The sequence below is a fragment of the Stegodyphus dumicola genome, chromosome 9 (genome assembly GCF_044657685.1).
Source record: "Stegodyphus dumicola isolate Sdum_Otavi_A_Nest chromosome 9, ASM4465768v1".
NCBI lineage: Eukaryota > Metazoa > Arthropoda > Arachnida > Araneae > Eresidae > Stegodyphus > Stegodyphus dumicola.
This window is the reverse complement of record NC_140776.1, coordinates 6,702,203-6,724,615: the sequence shown is the minus strand read 5'-3', so window position 1 is coordinate 6,724,615 and position 22,413 is coordinate 6,702,203. Positions and strand designations below refer to the sequence as shown.

Sequence of the window (22,413 nt, the reverse complement as noted above, 5' to 3'; positions counted from 1 at the left end):
TACAAATTGAGGACCATTATCCGATATAACTTTTAGGGGAGCCCCGTATTTTAAAATATATTTATTTAAAATAGAATCAGTAACTAATTTCGCGGAGGCTCGTTTTAAGGGAACAATTTCGGTCCACTTACTAAAATGATCAACCATAACAAGGAGATACCATCTTTTATTTAACTGAATTTTTGGGAAAGGGCCCAATAAATCGATGCCAATTATTTCATTTGGAAATTCGGATTTAATGCTATTTAGAAACCCGGCCGGGCGGAAATTAATATAATTAACTGCTTGACATGTTGGGCAGGACTGGACATACGCCCTTGTTAACTTTTGTAGCTCAGGAAACTAAACTGCTTCGCGTACACGTTGAATGGTTTTTCGAATACCAATATGAGAAGCTAAAGGGGAGTCGTGTAACTCCTGCAGTATATTTAATCTAAGACTAGCTGGGATAACAGGTCGAAATTCGTTGTTGGAATTCGTAGTTTTTGTATAAAATAATAGACCATCTATTAGTTCGTAATGGGCCGCCCTATTTCTTATCGCCACAATACCTTGGTGGCTAAAATTTTCAGGATCCTTTAAATACTCATAAATGTTTTTAAATTCAGGATCCTTACCCAGTTCGGTTATTACAGTTTCTCGAGAATGTATCGTACATGCTGTGAGCATTGCCACCTTTACAGTATTACCTTCTTCATCTATTTTTATTCTGGATAGGGCATCTGCTACGATATTTTCCTTTCCGGGGGTTGATTACCAGATTATACTCTTGTAACTTGAGTGCCCATCTTATTAACCTTGGGGATAAGTTTTTCCCTGAGTACAATCTAGTTACCGCCGCATGATCAGAATACACTGTTATTGGCGCCCTTCTAAAATAGACTCGGAACTTTTGCACTGCTAGCAGAACTGCAAGTGCTTCTCTCTCAGTCGCGGAATAATTTCTTTGTGTTTGATTTAAAGTTCTACTAAAAAATGCCACGGGGTGCTGATTTTGCGAAAGTACCGCTCCCACCGCATAATCCGAAGCATCCGCTGAAATTTCTAAATTCTCATCGTTCTCAGGAAATTTCAAAACAGGGCTTGCGTTAATGCTTGCTTTAATTTTTCGAAAGCACTATTGGCTTCGGCCGTCCACGAAAATCTTGCCTTTTTTCTTTTTAGTTTTAACAATGGTTCAGCAATAGCTGCAAAATCTTTTATAAAGGACCTATAATATGAACAAAGTCCTAGAAAAGAAGAGAGCTTCTTCGCCGTATTTGGAGGCGGATACTTTTGCACAGCGATTATTTTTGATTCGTCCGTCTCGATTCCTTTCTGAGATATTTTGTAACCTAAGTATTTTAATTCAGGGGCTGCAAATTTGCACTTTTCGACATTAACTTTTAGACCGGCCTCATTTAATAATGAAAACACCTGTCTTAAATCCTGTACATGTTGGTCCAGATTATCACTAGTAATAATGATATCGTCTAAATAGATAAATGTGGTCTTTCCAAGAACAGGCCTTAGCACAATATCCATACATCGCTGAAATGTTGCCGGTGCCCCTGAAAGGCCAAACGGCATACGCAAGAATGCATAAGTGCCAGACTTGGTTATATTTGGTAGAAGTTATGTTCCTTAGAATTTCTTCAATAATAGGTAACGGTTATACCGGATATTTAGTCATGGAGTTTAATTTACGATAGTCAATTGCAAAACGCCTCCTTTTCGGATGTGTTACCGGATAGTCATTATTTTTCTTACATAACACAACCGGGCTAGCATAACTACTTGAGATGGGCGTTATGATCTTTTTACGTAACATATCTCGAATGTGCCACTCTATAATTTTTTCTTTATTCTTATCATATCGATATGGTTTGTGGCGAACTGGCAGTGAATCTCCGGTGTCGATACTATGGTGAGTAACTTGAGTAAATCCGGGAATATCAATAAATAACGAAGCAAATTCACTTACCACTTGTCGAATTTTTTGTTGCTCTTCCTTAGGTAGGTGGTCGAGGTTTAACGTCGGTGGTTCTGTTTTTTCTTCTCGAACTGGTTTCATTGTCAGCTTAAGGAACGCTTCGTTAAAATCCAGCGTTGCTTCCGCCTCTGAAAGAAAATCTATCCCTAAAATGACATGTGCTTGTAAATTTTTTACGATAAAAAACATGATCTTTACTTGCTCGTCCTTGATACGAATATATAAGGGTATTTTACCTATGCATTTGCATCTTTCTCCCTGCGCAGCTAACAATGTCATATTATCCGAATTATATATGCGGTATCTACGGAAATACTTCCTAAAAAAATCTTCTGCCACGCAGGAACATTGCGCGCCTGTATCCAGGAGTGCGGTGGCTGGGATGTTATTCACCAAAACTTCAATCTTTGGAAGAGTCAAATTTTTCACCATAACTCTATTTAACTTGAAAGAAGAGAGGTTTTCTTGGCCTTCGGATTTCCGCACCCTCCCGTCAGCAGAAATCCGTTTTAGTTTAAATTTTGTTTCTTCCTTTCCATGCCTTCCTTCTTTTTCCGCTGGCCTTCAGACTTTTTTTCTGGCTTAATATTGAACTGTCGACGTTCGCCGGTTGTTTTTTGATACTCTCGTTTCCTTGCCCACTGATTCGCTTTGCTTCCGTAGCCGTGTTCTTGCCTTTGCTGTGGTCTTGGCGCACCAAATTGGCTTCGTTGCTCATACTGGCGTCTTCTTTCAATGTCCGCCGTTCTTCTTCTTTCAAACTGATTTGCTAGCTCAAATAACTTTTCCAATGTAGTCGGATTCCTTAATTCAATAAAGTCTTGTACTTGGGGAAGTAACCTCGGCAAAATCATTTGGATTATCTCAGGATCCGGATGGCTTCCATACAAGAGTTTAAAGACGTGAATTTTTCTTAAAATAAAGCTTGAGAGATTTTCAATTAGTTTCTGGTATATGCTGAAGAGTTCCTCATCTAATTTGGAACGATTTCTTACGACAGGGAAGGCTTTTACTAGGGCAGTCTTGAAATTTTCGTAAGTATAGGTGGGACTTCCCGCTTGACCCAAGAGGCTTCTGCCTATACATTTGAACCAATTAAGCGCTTGGCTTCTCAAAGCGCTGGTAGCTAAGGTGACTTTCTGGAATTCATGGACTGGGTACAGTATGAAGTGGTCATCCAATTTTTCCAAAAAACTGGTTACCGGTGAGTTTCCATTGAATGTTGCTTCTGGTTTCATCGATGCGCTCATGGTCTGGACGATGTAACCAAATCCTTCCAGGGCGGCAGCTGGCATTTCTGGATTCTGAGCCGCTTCTGCAGGCAGCACAGGTTCTTCTTTAAACTCGGCCATGGTTATTCTTCTTCGTCGGGCGCCACTATCAGGACTGGTATTCCTCTTTACTTGCCTTGGAAACATGAACTGTCCTGACTCGAAACAGGGAGCTTACTAAAGCTATGTTCAATAAATTGTGAAGCAGACAATACACACAGGAAGGGTATACGAAACCCTTTATTTTTCTATCTTTACAGAGACTTCCGGACTTCGGAATACAGAGACCAACCACTTGTGGTCTGAACGTAAGAATATAAAAATATTAACTAAAACTCTAACTAAACTAACTTTGGATTAATATACAAGTGCCTACTTTAAGATTGGCCGTTAATTAACAAAAAGCCGTATGTAGTACAGAGAGCTGCTAAAACTACGATACGTTTAAAATTATCAAGAGGATTAAACCTCTGGCCTTGAAGGCAACGAGCAAACGAGTAAAACTACTATGGCAAGCGGCCTGCTTCTAATAACTCCTTCCTCTCTCTTGCTTGGCAAAAAGCCACAACTTAAGTACTTGGCGTTAGCAAGACAAATTTGCATAAATAAGTTAAAAGCTTTAAATTCTGGCCGGAAGTAGAAAATAAGAAGTGATAGTAAAGATTTAAAATAAAATAAACGTTAGTAAAACTTAGGATCCTTACACTTTATCAACCCACAATGAACCCTGTTTTCAGTCTCTGTTGGAATACTTCCAGACACGATAAAACCAAAAACTGTATCTTGAAAAATAATATCAGGATTATTCATTCGAATTTGACTCGGTTTCAAAAGTTCATAAAAAACTCCCGCTCCCAACAACATATCTACCCTTTCTGGAACATTAAATCCTTAATCTGCTAATTTTAAATTAGGAAGATCTTGCGCTGAAATTTTAATTTTGCGCGAAGGTGTTAAATCAGCAGTTATTTTTAGAATTACTAAAAAGTCCAAATTCTTTATAAAAGTTCCTTCTTTATTGCATATCGAAGCATTGATTTTATACGTTATTGTTAAAGTAGCATCATTTATTCCCGAAACGGAAATGTTTGTTTTTTTCTTTCTCTAACTGCAAATGCTCAATAAGATTCCGTGTCAAAAAGTTCGACGTACTGCCCCCATCTAGCAGACACTTCACTCTGTGTTTTTTCTCTCGTTATCAATTAGAAAACATACGACCGTTGAAAGCAGAACTGTACTCTGTTCATTCGAATAATTGCTAATAAATGCCTTTTGAAGGAACTCCTGCGCATTAACATTCAAGGTCGATGAGTCATCTCGTTTGGGAAGGTTGCAGTCAGATACATTTGTTTTGTTTTTATTTTGTTCCGATGAAGAACATTCTTTCTCCTTTACGATATTATTTGCTTTCGGAAAGTCAATAGTTTTGTGGTGCCGTTTTTGAAAAAAACAAGAATATTTCGATGGGCAATTTGATACTGAATGCATGTGTAGACAGTTAAAACATAATTTATTAGATTTCACGCCCTGTACTCTTTCTTGTACCGGTAATTTTAAATACGATGGGCATTTTGCCACTCTGATTCTCGTGGCATAAAATACAGTTCTCTGTTTTAACATCTGATAAAAACACTTTAGGTACACTTTTTGAGCTATTATTTGATTATTTGAGCTATTATACTTACGATTAACATGAGAATTCTCAGTAAGAGGTTTTCCTCGTGACGTGAAATATAAATCTATTTCTTTACCTAACTCACTAGGTGAAAACCATGAATCCCCTTGCCTCACTGCAATGTGAGAAGCTGTTCCCGTATCTAAAGATTGGTACAACCTATCTGAAACTATTAGTTGTTTGAGGGTCTCGAAGTCAGTTACCTTCCTTAATTTTAAATAATAATCCCAAACAGTTACTAAGCGTGAACCAAACTGCACATGAGTTTCATGTGGTTGTTTAACAGTTTTTCTAAAGTTTTCTAAACACGAATATGGTGTTGGCTGAAACTCCTTCAGAACTACTTCTTTTACTTTTTCATAATTCGCGATATCCTTATCATGTAAATGGGTTATTATATTCGAAGCTTTGTCTCCTAACAGATTTAACAGAATTTCTGCTTTGTAGTCCTCCGAAACATTTTTTGTAATAAAAGCTCGTTCTAATGACGAAAAGAAAATTCCCTAACTCCCAGGCCGTATAGGAATTTTTACAGTTAAGGTTCTGATTCCTTTTATTAATTGATCAAGTGACTCTGATTTTGTTTCGGTTTCGCTTACACGATCAAGTTTAGTTTCTGCTTTAAGCTTAGCCAACTCTAACTCATTCTTTGATCTCTTAAGTTTTGTTTTTTCTAACTCGACAAGTTTTTGCTCTTCCTGTTTTCTATTTTCGATAATAGAGTTTGCTATCTCTTTTACTTAATCTTGTTTAGTTTTGAAAATTTCACTATTCTCAATAAGTCAAATCTGCTATAGTCATTTTTTCGTCAACATTTAGATTTATTTCTAAGGCAATATGCTTTAAATCTTCTTTTTAAGCACCCTTAAATAACATTTTTATTTATAACAAAACAAGCACAGAATGTACAGAATTAACAAGAGAGGAATCACTTGCCTCTGCAGTGAGTCACTTTTGATGAATATTCTTATCCAAAATCAGCGATATTCGTTGAAAAGAACAAGCTGGGAATACTGGCAAACACAAACACTCCTGTGTTCTCAAAAAACGAAACACTATTTATTCACGCACAAAACTAACGCTCCGGCTCGACGGACCAGATATGTTTGGGTCTCATCCCAAATAACGCACTCTAAATAAATTCGCTGGTTCGGTTCTTTATTAATTCTCATAATTAATTACAATTAACTCATAGATGTGACCAGCCCTCTTACACCGTCGATGGCGATTCTCAAACTCGTTTGATCATCACATTACAGATGCGCATGGGTGGATTACATTACAGATGCGCAGGTGCGAACAAACATGTAGAAGTATACGGCATCAGTAAATTTTGAGAGATATCCACATTAGTTTAGATTACTGTTTAGAGGTATCAAAGAGAGAAAACACTAGAAAATATGGGAAAACATGTCAATTCATGCTTCCGGGTAGTGCCGTTAAGAAGTTTCGAGCCGGAATGTAACCTTCTATACATTTGGTGACGAGCCATTCCTCGATAGTCGAGTTTTCGTACTATTATGTTAATTAATATCAATCCACAGCTGCAAATGGCCATCGGAATATCTTCGGGGGTGTCATTTACGTCTACCGTCAATGAGTCGTTACGTTCCACAGTTTGAGCTCCGATACGTCGAAATTCTATTTTACAGTTAATTTACGTTATATTTCACTACAAATGTAGAGGGACAACTCACAAATTGTGCGTTTTCTAAAACAGTGCTGTAGTGCACAGATTAGTCAAATCATGTTCCCTCCCCATCACGATCGCAGTTGATCAGTTGAGTCTGCTTCTTCCATCAACTTTTATTTATGGATGGAGGATCGTATTTGAAACTAATTCATGGTAGGAACAATAAATTGCCTATGTATTCTGTGAATCTGTTGCATTAGCCAGTTGGCGTAAATTTTGCGGAATCGATTCTTCCAAAGGAAAACTATTTATTGATGTCTATAGAACATAAAACATTTAATGAGAAAATTTTCAAATATACATTACATAAAGTGTTTTATTAAATTTAATTGTTAGACACTGCTGCCTCCTAAAATATTTATTTCGCCTGCTATCTGCTAGTAATCTTAAAGTTAAAAAAATTATGGTAGTTTTGAGGCGAAGTCAAAATAAGTTTGGTAGTTAGGTCTATTCAATAGCGACCTTCTCCTCCATCAAGGGACAATTTTATTATATTCGAGTTCCACTGAGTACACGAGCTAAACTGGTCTTTTGATCAGCTATTGCTGTGTTCAGGCGGGGGCATGAAGGGCTTAAGTGATTAAGCCCGAGCTCCATTGCCATGGCAACCAGTCTGTCAACGTCACAAAATCTGGTTTAGGACTCATGGCTTAATATGGTTCCAAGTTTTCAACTTTATGCCGAGTTTAGTGAAGCTCAGGAAAATGCATGCTTGCAAAAATTTTACTTTTTCTGCGTAAATTATGATTATTACTTTCTTTCTGTTTATTATTTTTCTATAAATTATTACTATCATTTTCTTCCTGTTTAATTATTTTTGTATTTAAGAACAAATTTATTGAAAAAGCTGGAAATATTGTATTGCTATTTGCTTCAAATGCTGATTTTCTTTCCAAACAAACTTCATGAATTAATTTTACTAAAACATCAAATCACATGAATTAATTTTACTAATACTAATAATTACTTCATGAATTAATTTTACTAAAACATCAAGAATGGTTTTTTTCCAGTAAATATATTACTTTAAAAAAAAGAAAAAAATATTTTCACTTATTTAAGAATAAGCACAATAGTCAACTCAATGATGTAAGCTTTGTATAAGTAATAAAAAATTATCCTTTAAAAAAATGCTCTTAGGAGGTCAAAGAAGGGAAAAATGTAGTGAAATATCCTTAAAACAACAGTCAACAGTCTTCGTCATTTCTCTGAATGTGTCCTCATCTTTGGCAAAGTTTTAAGGATATTTTCAATGTTTTGTTTTTAAGGCTTCCTCTTAGAAAATTTGAATCTTCCTCAAGTATTCTAACTCGATCTTTAATATATTTTTAATATGCAATTTGTTCTACCGTTATTTATTATTATTACTTATTATTTTACTTACATCGGAATAAAGTTGCTTGAACTGAAGACGCACATAATTGCCTACTGGAACTTGAATCTTCCAACATTTTTCCGTATCGTATGAAGCCGATTCCTTCACAGAGCCTGAGAGCTCAGTCTTGTTCTCACATTTCACGCTTTGTGCCTTGATTGCTGTAATAAAGAATTTCGGTAGTACACTCTTATATTTTACAAAAATATATTTTATTTAACTGTATCTAAACTTACTAACTTCCATCAGCTTTAAGCTAGTTTTTGTAATTTTTAATCTGAGTGATTCACTTTTTCAATTTAAATTTTCATTTTATTTTTCAAATGGTTATGGGTAAGTTTAAAAAACTCATTTGTAGAGTCATTACGTTTTTTGTTTATGCTGAAGACATAAAAAATGTGCAGTGCTTTCGCGGGATTCTATTTCTTGATTTCCCGAATACTTGTCGAGTGTGCTTCCAGAGCTACATTACGAAGGCATGCGGAAAGGACGGAGAAAGTATCTTACATATTCCCCCTTTTAAAGGACGACTGGGGATGAGGGGACCCAATAGCCAAATCATGGTTATGACGAATTATCGTCCACCACTTTTAGTTCGAGCGCCAATGTAAGATCTGGCCTTCTTAGGTAGTATGAAATTAGAACAGTACTGTAAAAGGCAGCTTGTGAGTTTTGTCTGTGTCTTGTAAGTATCGCAGCGACAGGGAAAAAATATAAAGGACCTTTTATTAATCCAAATAAAGTTCAACAGAAGGCATCAACTCGTGCTTACAGAAGCTTTGGCTTTAAATTAAATGTAATGGATGTACTGAAATTAATCATTTGACTAGCAGGAAAGCTGGCTTTGACCGAAATCGGCGTAAACATGCCGAATGGCAAAAATAATTCAACGGCGCAGAATACTGATCTCAAGAGAATCAAAGTTAGCAACATGGCCTTCAAGCAGGCTAAACAACCTTCGTTTAAATACTTCCTTCTTTCTACCTAATTTAAATATCACTCGCGCTGGAAATTTACCTTCTGGCAGGGAAATAAAAACGAGGCTTTATAGAAAAATAAATGAACATAAAATAACGGGTTAGAAATTTAAATGATACTCTATACATTACCTTGCATAGTCATTTTAAGGTTAATACGTAGTCAGATTACTACTCGATTACTCGATTTATTATTATTCAGAAGAAATAGCAATTACAAAAATCTGATCTCCGAAGTAAATAAAAAAGAATTACTAATAACTTTTTGTATGAAGTTTACTGCATGGTTACATTAAAGAAAAGCCCCCCGATATCTTTTGCGAGTCTTTTTATAGCCTCTGGAAAGGTGGAGCTTCCAAGAAATGACGTCAGCCTCGTCAGCCAATCCAGTTCGCTTTAAATATTTCCAGAACATTCTATAATTGTACGTGTACAAAAGGCGGGAAAAACAACTTCACTACGGGGCTGTGAATTTAATTCCACGCACATTCAAATAAGAGACCGTCGCCATTAAAAATGAAAAGAACATACAGTTAGAATTTTAAGTGTATTCTTGACTATGGAATTTTATTATTACAAAATATTCCCCCCATCTGAAAAGGCTTGAAGCCGGGCGCCTCGACCACAAGACATTCCAGATAGAAAAAATATTTTAAATAATTGCTTAATTTGTTTGAAGAACTCGCATCCAGAATTCGAGTTACAATAATATTAATCTTAAATAGACACTCTCACTATAACACAGTCAGTAATAATATCAATGTATAAAATTGTAAATAATATACCTTAATATATTGTCATTTATAGAAAATAAAGATGATAACATTATGCATGCAGTATTAGGAAAACATTTCTCGAGAACAGTTTCAGTTCTTTATCCAGGTCTTTAGAGATTGCTGCAAAACATTAGAACAGTTCTTATTTTAGAAATCTTTCATTTCCACTTCGCCGTGGCTTTAATATTAAAAATTTCTATTTGAGGGAAGGTTTTCCTCTATTTTTTCTTCATATCATTGACAATTGCAATACTTGACTAATTTCTTAACATTTCCTTTTGACTTTTAGTTTGTTTACAGTATTTTATTTTGACTACTTATTCATATAAAACACTTATTTTGATAATAATCATTTTACACAATAATTTTACTCGTATTTTACCTTTTACTATCGACAATGAGAATTATGTCATATACTGCATTGTCGTTCAACACAACTTTCAACTTCAATAGTATTTTATAATTACCATTAATGTCGTTGCCAAAAAATTGACACATAAATACAAAATAAATACAAAGATACAAAACAACATACCAAAAATTTACAACACAGAAAATTAGACATTAAATAATTAGAAGTGCTCTAATTACCTTTAGTGGCAACCCCAGTTGAACGTTTACCAAAAGAAAGGTGTGTCTACCTATTGCTGATGTAGTTTAAAATTTTCTGGGTCTTGGTAGTGTCGTAGTCTGGAAACATGGACAATATCAGTAGGTTTCTTTGTGTGGTAATTCTTTTTATCAATTTCATAATTAACCTCAGATAATTTTTTGACAATTTGGTATGGTCCAGAATAGGGAGGTGTCAATTTACGTGTATTCGGAAATTCAAATTCATCAAATAAAACTAGATCACCAGGTTGAAAATCTACATCTGTAAATTTTGTGTCATAACGACTTTTATTCCTTTTATGATATTCAATAGTTCTCTCTTTAGCTAATTTTCTCGCTATGTCAACCGGAGGGTAAGTATTTTGATCTAGGGGAGAATCGAAAGGAAGTTTTCAGAGTAAAAGATATGCAGGGGGGAATTTAGTTACCGAATGAGGGGAATTATTATATTCACTAATACCTTGATCCAAAATTTTCGTCCATGGAATTTTCGATGATGTAGAATTTACTTTACATCTTAAACGGGATACTAGGGTTTGGTTCACACGCTCTACTTTACCATTTGTCTGGGGGTGATGAGCAGTAGTTAGAAGTTGTTTTACATTATAATTTCTAAGAAATTTTTTGAATCTATTGCAGGTGAAGGCGGTATTGCGGTCACTAAGGATTTTTTCGGGGACTTGAATTTGGAAAATTTGTTTCAAAATATTAGCATAAGTTTCTGTAGTTGCACTTTTAGATGGAAAAGCCCAGACATATCGTGTGGCATGATCGATCACAAGATGTAAATATTTTTTTGTAGAAATATAATAATTAAAACCGCCGACTGTATCAATAGAAAGACATTCAAAAGGTTTATCAGTTGGGCGTACTTCTTGCATAAGTCCAATTTTTTTTCTTTTTATTAATTTGATAAACATGGCAATGTTTCACGAAATTTCCAATATCTTTACTAATGTAGGGCCAATAATATTGTGGGGTGATTAAATTTAACATAGCATGAATACCTGGGTGTCCGAACTTTTCATGAGTTTCAGTTAATAATTTTAATCTTAAGGATTTTGGTACCACAATTTTATAACCTTTTTCCTTCTTAAATACTATCAAATCATTTAGTTCTACATATTTTTTATCACACACATTGTCACTTTTTTGCTGTTGTATAATTTCATCACGATTAAGTAAATACACAGAATGTTGGAGCTGGTGAGAAACAGGTTGTCTAGAAAGCATATCAGCTTCAACGTTTGTAGAGCCTTTTTGATATTTAACTTCGTAATTATACATACTGAGTCGGAGTGACCAACGGAATAATCTGCCTCTTAAATTCTTAACATTTTTAAGCCAAACAAGGGCTGCATGATCGGTATGGATTGTAAATTTTTGACCGTGAAGATAGTAATAAAATTTATCTAATGCATCAACAATAGCTAAACATTCAAGTTCTGTAATTGCATAATTTTTCTCGTAATCATTTAAAGCTCTAGAATGGTAGGAAACTGGGTGTAATACATTACTTTCATCTGGCTGCTTCAAAACAACTTCCACAGCAATCTGTGATGCATCAACAAAAACATGACAAGATTTATTTGGATCATACAATTGTAAGACTGGTTTTGAAATAAGAATATTTTTCAGTTCGTCAAAAGCAGTTTGATATTGATCATCACAATGCCATGGTATATCTTTTTTCAATAATTTACTTAGAGGAGATCTTAATTTAGCATAATTAGGTATGAATTTATGATAAACATTTACACTGCCTAACACTCTCTGTAGTTCTTTTACATTACTTGGATATTTCAAATTTTTAATACTTTCAATATTTTGGTTATCTGGGGTAACTTTACTCTTTCTAATTTCATAACCTAAAAAATTGATTTTATCAGACACATTTTCTCTGGTTCAATTTAATACCTTCTTGAATAAATATTTCAAATAATTCACTCAAATTCTTTAGATGTTGTTCTCTGGAAGAAGAGTAAACAATTATGTCATCAAAATAACTACAAGCAAATTGGATTTTATTTTTAGTGATGATGCGTTTAATAACTCTGGATAGCCGGTGAATTTTTGAAGCCAAAAGGGAGTCTTAGCCATTCATACAGTCCAAAATTTGTAATAAAAGCCAATTTTTCGGTGTCATCAGTGTGGATAGGAATGTGCCAAAGCCCTGATCTTAGATCTATTGTAGAAAAAACATTTGCATTACTTATTTTGTCTAATAAAAAGTCTATCCGGGGCAGGGGATGAGCATTAGTCTTTTACACACTAATTTTAAGTGTATTCTTGACTATGGAATTTTATTATTACATATATATATATATATATATATATATATAATGTAATATATTCAAGAGTAGGAGGAGGAACTTGGATTGCGTAGAAGTGATGATCCATAATGACTAGGAAATTGAAGGCGAAGGCAGATTAAATCTTTAGTTTTATTATCAGCAACATGTTGCGTTTACACACAAGTCAGCACATTAAATATACCTGGTCCAAAAGGCTTACATTTTCGATAACTTTGTAGCAAGAAAGCAGCAGCAGACAGACTGCAGTGTAGCTAGGCCAAAGCGTAGAAAGCAAGTGCGTGATGTTCAGGATGAAATCTTAAGTCAGAGTGAGTTAGTTTTCGTTCTCAAAGCATTCTGATTGGATGGTTAATATTGCTGTAAAATTATTATTGTCTGTTAAGAGTTTTAGTTCCGTTTACATCATCATTAATTACGTAAGAGTCATATGACATAGATTTTTCTTTAAATTACACAGTGCAGAGAGGGGTTACTATTTTTAGAATAGAGAAGGGAAATTAATTTAGGCTGTTAATTTAATCTTTTACATATTCCTTTTCTTACACACACACACACACACATATATATATATATATATATATATATATAATCTTCAATATAAGGTTCTCAACAACGCGCTTCTATCTTCTATCAGCACTTATAGAGATCCTGAGGACGCCTATTCTATGATCACTGGATCTGTCTACAACTTGAGTGAACAATATTGACTCAAAAAAACCGGTATAGACAACCCATCACAACTTATCGGAGAAAGCCATTCTGTGGTCCTCAGTTGGTGGGCGGGTGGGTCCATTTGACTTTACTGAAAGGGGACAAGGCTTCAAGGAGCTTTAGACCAATCGCAGTACAGACGAGTGACGAAATTTATAGCGCGCGCTGGCTGAAGTTCTAGGAATATCTTCGGGTCCGAGCAGTCGCACGTGAAGGTTCTCTTAGCACGGCTCTCGGTTTTACCAAGTCGATTTGATTTTTTCTGCCACTATCAGTCATTACCACTTAAAAAAGGTTGCTCACAGGTCTTAAGTGACCAAAGAGTGGTAAAAAGGCCTTAGTGCGATATTACTGATTCTCTTTTTTCAGACGCAGTTACGTAGGCCGTCTGATCGTTACGCTGAAATTATTTGTGCATTTTTTTATCTTGGTAAATTATCCTCATTGTGATACCTACTTGTAAGATGGCTACCTTCATCCAGCAACTGGTCACTGAGTACGGCAGATTATCTGATCTCGTAAAAAAAAAACGAGACTCTTACCCCTGCCGATGAATTTGCCTACCGTATCCTAACCAAAATGATGAATTTCATCTCCACGGAAACATCCACCCTGAACCCAAGAGATTTTCCTCCACTTCGGAGGAAACATCAAAAACTGAGGCGATGGATTCTACTGACTTCACCCAAACGAGATTTAAGAGACCACGCAGTTCCAACAATGAAAATCTGGAACCTACTGAAAACCTGCATCATAACAAATTCTCCGCATTAGAGGATGATGTGGAAGACTCCCACTGCCCCACGACAACCGACCTCTCTGCCAAACAGGGTAAAAAGAAAAACAACAAATCCAAGCCTAAAACACCATAATTATCTGAAAGTCCTACTAAAGTTCTTTCCATCGGAGCCATGCAACCACCTAAATCTCAGGAAACCATCTCTGGAACGTCTAAACCACAGGAAGCCATCCACACACCAAACCCCAGGCAGCAGCCAATGAAACTGCTACCCCAACCAATAGCGTACTTCCGACCAATGAGGAATCACAGGAAGAAGTGCTCAGCGGTTCCGCAGACACGGAGGGTTTCCAATATCCCAGGAGAAACACGAAAATTCCTCCGATTATGGTTCAGGACACTAACATCACCTGGAAAAAGCTGAATGATCTCCTTGAAAAGGAAAAAAATGGACTTTAAAGCAAAAATGAAAAGTGACTATGACTTTGAAATCAAAGTTTTCAGTAGTGATATGCATAGGCAGATCACCGCCTTACTGGATAAAAAAGAAATTAAGTATTACAGACATATGCTGCCGGATGAGAAAATGCTAAAGGTTGTTATCCGTAGCGTTCCTTCATATACTCCTCCAACAGAGGTTGGTGAAGCCCTTGTGAACCTAGGGTACACAATTAATAAGGTTGTTCAACTTACGAGAAAGCGTGGCACAGAAATTCAAAAGATGCCTCTATATCTCGTCATCCTGCCTAAAAGCGACAAAGCCAGAACCATTCATGAACTAGAATACCTGATGAGACTTCGTGTCATAGTCGAGACCTATAGGGGCAGACGAGGCCCCACTCAATGTTACCGCTGCCAAAACTTTCACCATGCTCAAGCGCAGTGTCACCTCCCTCCGCGGTGTGTAAAATGTGGACAGGGGCACGAATCCAAAACTTGCACCAAACCATCAGATGAGCCATCCACCTGCGCGAACTGTGGTTTAAATCACACTGCATCATTTCGTGGATGTAGCTACTTCCCCAAGCCCCTGCAATATTCACAAGGAAAAATGTTGTACTCGGACAGAGTCGTCATGAATAGTGTTCAGCCACCCCAAAACAGGCAAGCACCTGAAATTGCCGAGCTCCAGTAGAGCGGTGTGTGGTACACCAGGGTACCTGGGCCGAAGGCCCTACCCCCTGTAGAACATATCAAGACATTGCGAATTATTGCAAAAATTAACCAAATTAAAAGTATATATTTTTTTAATTATATATTTTTAAGTTTTATAACATTTTTATGATTATATACATTTGTATATATATATAAGATTTTTTTTTTATCATTAGGATCGGAAAGCCACCGAGCTGATGTCCTGCAAGGTAGAAGTTAGTGATGCAAGGAGTACAAAAGTGCTACATGCCCATACTTAAAATATAAAGGTGACAGGTAAATATATAGGATATGCATACATGATAGAACAAATAATACAGTACAATGGGAATAAAAAAATAATGAAGGTGCTCAGAGAGAAGAATATTACTATGCTATGCAGTACACTTACATTATCTATTCATTAAGAATGGCCAGTGGTCGATTTTTATTCTCGAGGTCATACTGATCATAATCAGGGATCTTAATTGCAGGGTTGGTGATAGTGAGTTGCCTATTGTGAAACCTCTTGGCTATTCTGTAGTAAAATGATTTGAGGGGACGCACTCCCAGTTCCTCATGTAATTTGTTGTTACGCACATACCAAGGTGCGTTGACAATTTGGCGTAGCATACAATTTTGGGCCACCTGAAGTTTCCCTCGGTATCTGTTACATCAATACGCCCAGACAGGGCATGCATAGCATAGTATTGGACGCAAAATGGATTTATAAATGAGTAGCTTATTATCTATTGATAAAACACTGTTTCGAGCAATTAGGGGAAGAGTTTTGCTTTACGCGCTCGAAACTTGTTAATAATATTTGTAATGTGTGGGTTCCATGACAAAGTTTTGCTGAGGGTCACCCCAAGGTAAGGGACTTGTTTGGCCCAGAGGATAGAGTTTCCGTACATCATGAGGTTTCTTTTGAATTTTTCCTTTCTAGTGAATAAAATAGCTTGAGTCTTTTTTATATTGACTTTGATTTTCCATTGTACAAGCCAAGTCTCTAATGCTTGTATGTAATTTTGTAAGTGTTGTATAGCTGAACCAGCAAATGCACATTGTGTGAGGATTGCTGTGTCATCTGCATACATAGCCAGTGTTGTGTCATGTGTTGTAGGGATGTCGTTCACGTAAATATTGAAGTAAGTGGGTCCTAAAAGGGATCCCAGCCCTTATGTGATGTACAGTAGAGTTTGTTCCTGAGACGTGAACGACGAAGTTTCTACCTGTTAGGTAGGACTTTGTGATGTTTGTGATGTAATCTGGGAAACCCAGATTGTGTATTTTGTAGACGAGTGCCTCCAGCCAGACTCTATCGAAAGCCTTGGCTATGTCAATAAACAGTCCTCCAGTAACTTTCTTCTGAGCAAAGCCTTCAGAAATCATCTCCACAACTCTGTAAAGCTGATTTGTAGTTCCCAGGCCTTTTCGGAAACCAAATTGGCTTGGGATCAGGATGTTGTTACTTTCTAAGTGATTATGAATTCTCTGTAAAAGAGTTGCTTCAAAGAGCTTGCTCAGTGATGATAGAAGACTTATCGGCCGATAAGCCTCAGGATCTGATGCAGTCTTCCCCGGCTTCAGGATTGGTATGATTTTGGCCGTCTTCCATGCAGTAGGGAAATATTGCTGCTGGAGGATTTTAGTAAAGATCTTGGATAGCAGGAAGATGATCTTGAGCGGCAGTTTCTTCAACATGGTGTTGGTGATTGATGTTGTTTATGTTTGTATCTGTTGATGTTGTTTATGTTTGTATCTGTTGTGATACTGTTATGAAAGGTGTAAACAAGATTTTCTGTTGTAGTGTCATGTATGTTGTTTGTGCACAACTGAGATTCCAGCTGCTGTGCTAACAATTCGGCTTTCTCAGTTTCAGTGTAGTGAATCCTCGTTGGGCCTTTAAGGGGCGGAATGTTATTGTAGCATTTAGTATACCTTGAGATTGCTTTCCACAGTGAATTATCATCTGTGGAAAGTGAGTTAAGGTAACTGGTCCAGCTGTGTTGTGCTTGTTCACGTGTAAGAGACTTGACTGCATTTGACAGGCGATTAAGCAGTTGTTTGTCTTCCCTGTGCCTTGTTTGCTGAAATCTTCTTCGTGCAGCATTTCGCTGTTTGACAAGCAGTTTCAATTCTCTATTGCGTACCTCTTTCCTTTTAGGTACTTCTACCTTGGCATCGTCTCTTGCCATAGAAATTTTTTGAGTAATCTCCTGAATAAAACTGTCAATGTCATCCCCTGACTGTATCGTAGGAAGAGTGTATGGTATGTTGTTGAGAGCTTTGGCAAATTTTTGCCAGTCAATCCGAAAGGCTCTGTTGTCTGTTGTGGTATACCCACTGATGTCCAGAATCATCTTAACCGGGTTATGATCCGACGATAACTCATCCAGCACGGAAATATCCAGTGGGACACTGGTATTTCCGATCAGGAAGAAATCGAGGATTCCGGTGGACCTAGTGGTGTACCGTGTTGGGGTTTTTGGAGCTGCTATGTGTAATCCAGCCGTGTGGGCTAAGTTTAGAATTACACGTCCAATGTCGTTTGAGTTATAGCAGTTCCACGCGCGGTGTCGTGCATTTAAGTCTCCACCTAGGATAATGTGTTTTCCAAGATTGAGTAAGATTTGTAGGTCAGCCCGGACTGCAGACACATGACGTCCCGGGGGAATATAAGTGGAGACAAGAGTGTATGTTATGGAAGTGTTTGTTGTGAGTGAGATTACAGAGGCCTCAACGACCGAAAGCTGCGGAATTGTGACAGGGATATGTGGGATGCAGCGTTTTATCAGGATTGCAGTGCCACCCCCTCTAGGGCGGGAAATGGTAGGAGCTCTGTTGGATCTGTAGACAGCATAGTTCTGCACGTAGATAGGTGAGGCTGGGCCAAGTTTGTGTTCTTGTAGGAACATTACATCGGGAGTGTACTCATTTATAAAATCTCTTAATTCATGAATTTTCTGAGATAATCCATTTGCGTTCCATGTAATCACATTCAAAATATTGCATACATTATTCATGATTAATTGCATTAACAGAGCCAAAAATTTCTTCAAACAATTCAAAAAGAAGGAATAACTTGTCTACAGTATTTTGCGTTGCCTGTAATGCAGGCATCTTATTAGTAATTTTCTTTAATACAGTTATGAAGGAGATTCCATTAAACATATTAATAATGTCTTTAACTAGTTTAGTAACCTCAAAGAGACCAGAGAGGCCTACATCATTTCTATTCTGAATACTATTGTTAACATTGCCATTATTATTATTTACATGAACATCATTTTTATTCTCAGATTTCTTAGGATTAACAGTTTTAACATTGGTGGTGCTTGCCTCGACTTTTGTATCAGTTCGTCCACTAGCAACATTTGCATATGACACACCTGGTTGGACGGGGTTGCTGTTTATTGTAGTGGGTTTAATGACAGAGGGAGTAGGTTTTCCTCTGCTAATCTGGTTTTTGGCTCCCTGATATACTGGAAATTTGGCACACCCACGATAATTCGCAGGATGCCCCGTTTGTCCGCAATTGCAACATTTAACATTATCAATGAATTTACTGGAGCAGTCCTCCGTTTTATGTGCACCAGCACATTTAACACAGCGTGGCTTGAGTTTACAATTGTCGGAAGAGTGGTGGAAGTGCTGGCAGTTGTGACACTGCACAACACTTCCATTCACTTGGTAGGGCTTAAAGTTGACATAAAATCCTAAGAATTTAATAATATCATAAATTTTTTCAATTTCATGCATTTTTTCAATCTGTATTTGAAACAAGGGCATGGGGACTCTTGTTCGTATCCTATGCATCTGTGCTACTCTTCTGACCTTATATCCTAGATGTGTTAATTCTTCGTGGATATCCTCTACCGGACAGTCAATGGGCATTCCTCGCAAGACGACCTTAAGTGGTTTGTCCATTTTCGATAATATAATATAATGGTCAATTTTTTTGTCGTCTAAGTATCTAGTGATTGCACGATGATCATCCTCGGATTCGGGAAAGATCTTCAAGAAGTCCCCCTGCACCTTGCCTGCAAATTCACATTGAACATCTTTTCTAAGCACCTTCATGAAATCATTAAATTTAATTTCTGGTTTAACCATAATCGGTTTAGGCCTGAGAATTTTTATATTAACTGTGTCTTCCATATTGACATCATTAGCATTATCGTTTTCAATAATCTGGATATCATTATCAGTTGTACTTAGTTTTTGGAATTTATTTTCCAGAGGAATATCTACATTACATTTGATCAATTTACTGGGACGGGCGGTATTCTTTGGCAGAATGAAACCATCCGCATCCCGGTCATCATTAATAGAACGCTTGGCCACTTTTTTTGAGGGCCTTTTGGGCCTAGGTTTAGTAACAATGTTATCATTATCATTCGGGCCAGTTTTAACAGAAACTTTAACATTATCAATACAGATATCATTTGCAACTGAGCACAATTCTTTAAGAAACACATTATTATATACACATTCATTACTGTTTACATTAAGGGCATGAGCACTTTCGCACTTACCTTGTATTTCTTTCCTGAGGGCACTTCCAATAATCCGTTGTTTTTCCAGGTCACTCGTCATTGCTGCAGCACAGTTTTCATCCGTGACATGTTTAATTAACTTCGCATAACAATTTCCTCGTGCAGCCATATCCTTATCTATCATAACCAAGAATTTTAAGCCCCTGCAGACGTCTTCTTGGGTCCATGGGTCTTTATTTATAAGATCTTGCCAATCCGGGTCAAGCGTGAGATTGCCGTATTCCAAGAGATCAGAGCTGAGTCCGCAAAGCACTTCCTTACTTGCCGAGGTCACTGGATCCATTTTTGATTTATCCGGTAGCGGGGGAAACGCATTTCCCTCCATGTGGAAAACACACTTCACTTACACTATCACAACACTGTAGAATCACTCGCAAAAAATGTAGAAAAAAGCACACACAAAACACTAAAAGAGGAGCACTACACTGTATCCAAGATAAATACGTATCCAATATATATTAAAAACATCTCACTGTAGAATAATATCCTCCAGAAAAAAGATGAAACACGATCACATCCAAGATGGCGGCGAAAATGGCGCTAAGAACACGAGGTAACACGGAGCTGAACCAAAGCACGTCCTACACTCACTAAGTCCACCAGTCGAATCCCAATTGCCGAGCTCTCAGCAAAGCTAGAAGAGGCCAAATCATTGATAGCAACCCTTACGGCTGCTATCTCTATCCTGAAGGACACAACTACACAGCTCAACGCTGCTGCAGCGCAAAACTCAGTCATTCCTCCCCAGAAAATTCATGGCTAATTCTCATCAAAGTTTCTCTCCGTTTACGATTACTCTGTGGAATGCGCAGAACATCACACAAAAAATACCTGAATTCCAGGACTTTTTAATTTGACATGAAGTGGATATCTGCCTTCTCATTGAAACGCATGCAAACTCGAAGCACAACATCAATATTGCAAATTACAACACCTATCGATGCGACAGAATTAGACACCGTGGTGGAGGTGTCGCCATCTATGTGAAAAGAACTCTTTGCTCAGGTTTATTATCTGCGGATAATACAAAAGCATTTGAAATCGTCTGTGTTAATGTGGTACTACCCAAAATCGGACATACTAAAATTTGTGCACTCTATAACCCACCGGATAACAGAATCTCAGCGCATGATTTACATTTTTACCTACAAGACTCAGCTCCCACAATCATTGGAGGAGACTTTAATTCAAAACATGTGGACTGGGGCTGCAATCATAGCAACGCAAATGGTCATACCATCAGAGACTATGTAGAAAATTATCCCATCTTCCTATACACACCCGAAGAGTCTACGTACCGCCCAAATACTCCTCGCAAAAGACCTGATATTCTCGATTTTTATCTCACAAATTTTAACATACCCCTTGCAATAGAAGTAACTCAAGAGCTGTCCTCAGATCATGTCTCCGTAATGGCAAGATTGGGATACAACAAGCCGGAAGATACTAAGAAAAAGAAAATTGTGGACTGGAAATTAATTCACAACCTCACAATTACATCTCCCATAAGCCTGGGTCCTCTAAAAACCACTACTGATATCGAGAAGGCTGCAAAAATCTTTACGAACTCTCTTCAGGATTTCCTTGCACTAGCAACTACAGAAAAGATGCATTCCTATCATTACGGCGCCCTACCCATGCATATCCATGAATTAATCAAGCAACGGAACAGAACCCGCAAACTTTACAATCATACCTGGGATCCTACCTTGAAACCACTAATTAATAGACTAACCAGAAAATTTAAATCTAGTATCCAGCAGCATCGAAATGAATCTTGGAATTTAAAAATAGAAAACTTAAATATTGAACACGGCTCATTCTGGAAGTACATCCGTAAACGAAAAAACCCAGCGATCAACACTCCTCCTATCAGAACTCAATCTGACATTGCCTACACCAATGAGGAAAAAGCAGCAGCTTTTGCTGACCATCTGACTCAGCAATTCACACCCAACGACTTCCCTGCGGACCAAACCAGCATTGCCGCCATTACTGACCACGTCAAAAACTGGCTTAGCGCGCCATTGGAACATACCGCTATTAAACTCACTACCCCAGGTGAAGTTAAAAATATTATCAAGAATTCAAGTAATAGGAAAGCTCCTGGACCTGATCAAATTTCAAATAATTTCCTAAAGCAGCTCCCGCACGGTGTCATCTGCAAATTAACATCTATCTACAACGCCTGCCTCACGAACTCTTATTTTCCGAATGTTTGGAAACACGCCTATATCTTCCTAATTCCAAAACCCAAAAAACCACCTGATAAACTTACTATAAGTCTCCTGTCTATGCTGGGAAAGATTTTTGAGCGAATTATTTACAACCGACTGCAAAATCATCTTGACTTCATCCCAAAAGAACAACATGGGTTCAGGAAAGGACTTTCTACCACCCATCAACTGGTTCGTATCTCAGAATTCATAGGATCGGCTCTCAGAAAAAAACAAAGTATTGCTTTCCTCATGCTAGACGTAGCCAAAGCTTTTGACCGCGTCTGGCATGAAGGCCTCATCTATAAGCTCATAACAGCTGCATATCTCGAAAGAACTCGTCCTCATCCTGAAGTCATTCCTCAAAAATCGTACTTTCTCAGTTAGA

General features: G+C 37.3%; 1 protein-coding gene across 1 annotated transcript in view; it reads right to left on the bottom strand.

Annotated features, from left to right (window-relative positions):
• The window catches only part of LOC146995294 (uncharacterized protein CG3556-like), a 91,902-nt gene that overhangs the window by 58,792 nt on the left and 10,697 nt on the right, over positions 1–22,413 (bottom strand). The window contains exon 2 of the mRNA XM_085823177.1: positions 7,996–8,147. Within this exon, the coding sequence (XP_085679303.1) occupies positions 7,996–8,147 (152 nt within the window). The remainder of the gene's footprint in view (positions 1–7,995; positions 8,148–22,413) is intronic.